The sequence below is a fragment of the Echinops telfairi genome, unplaced genomic scaffold (assembly GCF_000313985.2).
Source record: "Echinops telfairi isolate 266 unplaced genomic scaffold, ASM31398v2 ScPeMD7_1;HRSCAF=3_0, whole genome shotgun sequence".
NCBI lineage: Eukaryota > Metazoa > Chordata > Mammalia > Afrosoricida > Tenrecidae > Echinops > Echinops telfairi.
The window spans coordinates 6897794-6904019 of record NW_022103896.1 but is presented as its reverse complement, the minus strand read 5'-3'; the positions used below and the strand labels follow the sequence as shown (position 1 = coordinate 6904019).

The 6226-nt window shown below is 55.9% G+C and overlaps 1 protein-coding gene across 1 annotated transcript in view; it reads right to left on the bottom strand.

Moving 5' to 3' along the window:
* The window catches only part of ZFAT (zinc finger and AT-hook domain containing), a 104055-nt gene that overhangs the window by 43382 nt on the left and 54447 nt on the right, over window positions 1-6226 (bottom strand). Inside the window, exons 9-12 of the mRNA XM_045286964.1 lie at window positions 5476-5563; window positions 3091-3240; window positions 1962-2135; window positions 1114-1180 (exon numbers count right to left, since the gene is read on the bottom strand). Coding sequence (XP_045142899.1) covers window positions 1114-1180; window positions 1962-2135; window positions 3091-3240; window positions 5476-5563 — 479 coding nt within the window. The remainder of the gene's footprint in view (window positions 1-1113; window positions 1181-1961; window positions 2136-3090; window positions 3241-5475; window positions 5564-6226) is intronic.

Genomic DNA, 6226 nt, shown 5'->3' with positions numbered 1-6226 from the left:
ACACCCGGAACACCAGGGGATTTAAAAGACACCCGGAACACCAGGGGATTTAAAAGACACCCGGAACACCAGGGGATTTAAAAGACACCCGGAACTGCAGGGGATTTAAAAGACACCCGGAACTCAGGGGCTTTAAAAGACACCCGGAACTCAGGGGCTTTAAAAGACACCCGGGACACCAGGGAATTTAAAAGACACCCGGAACACCAGGGGCTTTAAAAGACACCCGGAACACCAGGGGCTTTAAAAGACACCCGGAACTCAGGGGCTTTAAAAGACACCCAGAACACCAGGGGCTTTAAAAGACACCCAGAACACCAGGGGCTTTAAAAGACACCCGAACATCAGGGGCTTTAAAAGACACCCAGAACACCAGGGGCTTTAAAAGACACTCGAACACCAGGGGCTTTAAAAGACACCCGGCAGACAAGGGGCTTTAAAAGACACCCGAACACCAGGGGCTTTAAAAGACACTCGGCAGACAAGGGGCTTTAAAAGACACCCGAACACCAGGGGCTTTAAAAGACACCCGGCAGGCGGGGCTTGCAGAAGTGCCCGGAGGAATGAAAGGGAAAGGAAATGGACCTTTCCCATGGACTTTCTGAAGCCCCAGACAGAGAGTCTCCCCTATATCACAGGCTTATCCACGGCCCCTCAGACACAGGCCTCCCCCTCCAGGATCGCTGAGGGCTTGAAAGGGAGACATTACTTCACAAACACCTAACCCACCATCCCTCTGCCGCTGGTCAGTTCTGACTCACAGTGACCCCACAGAAGGAGGGTTTGCGAGACTGCTAATCTTCTCAGGAGCAAATAGCCTCGTCTTTCTCCCCTGCAGCAGCTGGTGGATTTGAACAGCTGTCCTCACAGTTAGCAGCCAAGCTTACCAGACAGCGCCACCACCTGCTCAAAACTCACTGCCATCCAGTTGATTCCAACTCACAGCAAACCAGTAGGGCAGGTGGACCTGCCCCTGTGGGTCTCCAGGACTATACAGGTTGGAAAGCCTAGTCTTTCTCTGGAGGAACGGCTAGTGGGCTTGAACTGCTGACCTTCAGATTAGTGGCCCAATGTGGGACCCAGTATGCCACCAGGGCTCCCTGGAGAAGGCACCGTGCCTGGTAAGGGTGGAGGGCAGTGAAGAAGAGGAAGGGCCTGGACAAGATGAGGGGCATGGCGGCTGCAACAAGGGGCTGTAACCCGCGGCGGCACAGCATGGGGCAGTGTTTCCTTCTGTGGCGCACAGGGGCGCTGGACTCGGTGGCACTCAGAACAAATGGGTCAGCAGCCTGTGTCCAGCACCAACTGCTTCTTTCCCTGGCCCAGCATGACTCACCCCTCCACCGGGGGAGCCCACCGCCCACCACCCCTGCTGCCCAGGCCGTCAGTCATGGGTGCCATCACGACTCGCCCTTGGAGGAGCCTCTCGTCCTCGTGTCCTCTCTCCCCGAGCTCAAACCTCGGACGGCAAGCCTGCTCCCACGGGCCTGCACCCCAGATCCGCTGTCAGGGAAGCACGGAGCAAGGGTCCACTCGGTGCATCTCTAATATCTGGGTCCCACCGTCCCACAATCACTGGTTTTGGAGCCTGAGCCCGTTTTCCCTGGAAGTGCCAGGTCCTGACATAGCTTCAATGGTGAACCCAAAGAGGTCCAGTGCAGGCTGTCACTGAGCGGGCAGCACTGACCAGGGTGTCCAGCCGTCCCCAACAGAAGCAGATAGACAGAGGGGACTCCATCCGGCGGGGCAGCTGCCCACCCCCACCCCCACCCTTGTGCTGCACAGCTGAGCACCTGTCCACGGCACCAGCAGGGCGCCTTTGCTCAGGCTCCAGGTGAAAGGTTCCAGAAGCAGAGGGAGGCTTCCTGAGGACACCTCCCTCCCTGAGGCAGCTTCCTCTGCGTCCCTCCCCCATGGCCGGCAGGTGGGCTGGGGCCGGCCCTCGGCAGGTAGGTACTCACCGTCTGCCGTGTGCAGGAGCTTGTGGCTCTTCAGTGTCCCTTTGGACTTGAACTTCTTGCCGCACATGTCACAGAGGTGGGTCTTCTCGGTGCTGTGCCGGTTCATGTGGGCCTTGAGGTTGCTCTTGCTCCGCGTCGCGTACTCGCACACAGAGCACTTGAAGGGCTTCACACCTGGAGGATACAGGACAGCACATGTGTGTGCACTCGGCAGCCCTGGGTGCATGTGATAACCAAGTGTGATGTGTTTGTAATGTGCGTGAGACCGTGTATGTGCTACATGCAGGTGTTCGGTGACATGCCTCTAGCTTATGTAGTTTATGTGTATGCACATGTATGACACAGGTGATCAGTGACATGCCTGTAATTTATGTGTGCGCACATATATGATACAAGTGTTCAGTGGCATACCTGTAGTTTATGTCATTTGTGTGTGTGCATGTGACGTTCATGCATAATACAGTTGTTCAGTCACATAGTTGTAGTTTGTGTATGTGTGTATAATGTACATGTGTGATACAGGTGTTCCGTGGCATACCTGTAGTTTATGTCATTTGTGTGTGCACATATGATGTACATGTATGATACAGGTGTTCAGTGACATACCTGTAGTTTATGTAGTTTGTGTGTGTGCATGCGTGTGGTGCACATGTATGATACAGGTGTGCGAGTATATGATAGACGTGTGCCTGTAACTCACAGCGACCGCTGGCCCAGCCCTGCCTCAACCTTCCCCGGGGGTACACAGAGCCCACCAGCCTCATGGGGACCAACATCGTGAAACTGACTGGCCACCACCACATGAGGTCAGGTGTGCAGGTGCGCCAGGCTCCCTGGGCCACCTTTACACGCACGTGGCGTTTGCTGGAATATCTACGTAATTCACGATGGCGCCAAAGAAGCCGGCCCGGTCCTCGGTCTTGGCTCCGGCTCCTCCTCACAACTGGCAGAGCTGAGCCCAGTGGGCACAGGCCTGTGCTCCAGAGGTGTTTCCACTCTGGTCCTGGCCCACCGCGCAACCTGGGGGGACGGCTATCACCGCTCTGTTGCCTGGCCCTGCAAGCATGTCTAGCATCCGGTGAAGGGGGCTGCCGCCAGAGGCCAGCTCCACACTGACCACAGCACTGACCTTCATGCGCCCAGATGTGGCGTTGCAGGTCCGAGCCATTCTTCATGAAGTAGAAATCGCAGTAGGGGCATTTCATGGCTCTCTTCCCGATGAGCCCCTTCAGCTGCACCCTCCTGCCGAGGACCTCCGAGATGGTGCTCAAAGAGACCTCTGGGGAAAGGGAGGGCAGCGGTCAGACGTACAGGCACCCTAGCTCAGCTAGATGCTGTCTGTGATCCCGACTCATGGCGGCCAGCGGCCCTGAGGGGCTGGGCAGGGCTGGAGCAGAGCGCCTGGGCATGGGCGTGGGCGTGGGCGTGGGTGCGCGCTCTCTGAGCCGCTGGTGAATTTGAACTTCCCGGCTTGCAGTTAGCAGGCCCATGTTTAGCCCACAGCGCCTCCAGGGTCCTCCAGCTGAAGGCAACCGAGCCCAGCCAAACGCACTGCCGAGGAGGCAGTTCTGACACACAGAGAGCTACACAGGGTTTCCGAGGCTGGAAATACGTACAGAGCAGACAGCCTTTTTTCTCCCTCGGAGTGGCTGGTGGGTTTGAACTGCTGTCTTTATGGTTAGCAGACCAACACATAGCCCACAGTGCCACCAAGAGCTCCCTTCCAGTTCAAGTCAATTCTGGTGGGACTGCCCCTGTGGGTTCCCTAAGCTGTAGAGCTTTACAGAAAACCTCATTTTTCCTCCCTCAGAGAGGCTGGTGGGTGTGAACAGCCGTCCTTGTGGTTAGCAGCCCAGCACAACTCCTAGCATGCTGGCAGGACCCTCAGTTCCAGGTAGATCTCAGTGACCTTGGGGAGCCCACCGACCAATCCCAGCGTCACTCATGGAGGTGCACCCCACAGGGATCTGCCTCTGGGCATCATGGGAGAGCTTTCTGTCTGAGAAGTGTGAGCAGCCTCTCACCACCCGTCACTGTGGGACACGAGGCTGGTGCAGCAGCCCTGAGGGGCAGTAAATGACCAGTGCAGGCCATGCCAAGCCCAGGTCTGCAGCAATGACTCTCACTGGGAAAGGGGGTGGAGGGATGGCACAGAAGACGGGTGCCACAGGGAAAGCAAACAAGCGGGCCCTGATTCCAAAGACCTGTTTGAAGACACACACACACACCCCACCTCGCCTGGGGGCGCTTCATGTGGACAAATGCTGGGGGGTAGTAGAGAGCGGCATGCTGCTTCCCTCGACAGAAATCCTTGGTGACCAGGGTATGTCCTAAAGCTTTTCTGGGGAGATGACATGAGGTCTGGGATGAACTTTAGAATATTCCAGAAAAGAGAGAGTTAAGTTTGGGGGCGGATACCTGAAATAAATTTGGCAAAATATAAATAACTGTGACAGCTAAGAAATGGGCTTGTGGTGGGGGAATGGGGGGGCGCAGACCTTATCTGGTGCTGTGCCAAGGTTAGGTTCAAACCCACCAGCCGCTCGGCAGGAGAGAGGTGTCTGGCCGCACAGAGCCTGGGAGACCCGGAGCCCGTTCTACTCTGTGCTGGAAGCCACTGGGCGGCCGTGGGTTTAGTCTGGCTGACGTGCATGTGTACGTGTTGGAAGTTTCCTCTGACCAAAGCTCACAATGAGGACGATATGAAAGTCTTGCGTTGGTCCCTGAGCGAAGGCTGGTGGCTTGAATGAGTGAGCTGTGCTCACAGGGGCCACGGCGACAAGGGAAGGGCTGAATGGGGCACTCGGAGACTTGCGTGACCTCCCATCTCCCAGAAGCCCTTGGCATCATCACCGGTCCGTGGCACTGACCACCAGGGAGTTAGCTTCCAGTGCCAGGAATAGATCCCAAAGTGGGGTGTGGGAAGGGGTAAGAAAGGGTGGACTTGATGTAACTGTGGCCCCCGGTAGGCTCCCAGCGCCAACGTCTGGGCACACGACTGATGGTGACAGAGCTCTGCGAGGGGGGTGCACTGGGGCCTCCCCCGGAATGGGAGTCCCAGGGAGAACATAACAAGTGGATGGGGAGTCAGTGGGGAGAAGTGAGGGGAAGGCTGGCCCAGGTGGCAAGGATGGAGGGTGAAGTGCCCACATCTGAGCTGGAGGGGAGGGGAGGGGTGAAGTGACCAGGGTGCCACATGAAGAGCCCCCCTCTGCAAGCATACTTCATGGGCCAGATAGCCAGAGCTCTGCCAGCCCCAGGACCAAGGAGCAGTCCCAAGTTCACGGGGGGGCGGGGGGGGGGGGGTGTTCTGGGGGTTGGTATGCCTCTGAAGAGCAGGCACGGGGTACCAACACATGGGGAGTTCCTCAAAGAAAGCCCAGCGTGAGAGAGTGTGTTTACTAGTGTCTCATCCCACTCACACCAGGGAGAGCCGGGGAGGAACACACTGCCGGCTTGAGGACAAACATAGGCATTTGGAATGGCTTCTCAGCTGTAAAAGGCATAACCTTACCAGGATGGCTGGTCTTGATATGTGACTTTATCAATCGATCTTCTGAAAAAGACTTCTCACACACAGGACAAGAATAACTCCTTTTGTCCTAACAGAAAGAGAGTACAATCAATCAGCTGTCTCGTTGGAACTTAGGGACTCTGTGGAAAAAGAACCGCCACCACCACTACCATCGTTAACCATCAACGCTACCATTACCACTACCACTATTACCATCATAACCATCATCACCCCCACCACCAGCACAACTACGATTATCACCACCACTGCCATCACCACCCTCCCCAAGACTGCCACAGCCATCACCACCACCGCTGTAGCCATCATCACTACCATTACTACAACCACAACTACAATCACCAACACCACCACAATCACCACCACCATCATCTACACTACCACCATCATAACCATTATCATCACCATTACTACCACCATCAACAACACTATCATCACCGCCACCACCAACAATATCACGGCCACCATCATTGCAACTACCATCACTAACACCAAAACCATTACCACTAAGTTAGTTAATTGTGCCAACCTGGCCGATAATCACATGTGGGCCTAATTGAAAGGCAGAGGGACAAATGGGTGGTGAGCCTCGCCTTTCTAGTTCTCGGGTCTCTTGCTTTGTGATGGTTGCACCAGGGTGCAGCTACCTTAGCAGTTCCCTGCTTCAGCTTGCAAGATTGACTTCCTCCAAGACATCCCCAAGGAGAAGCCACATGGACCGATCCCGATGCAG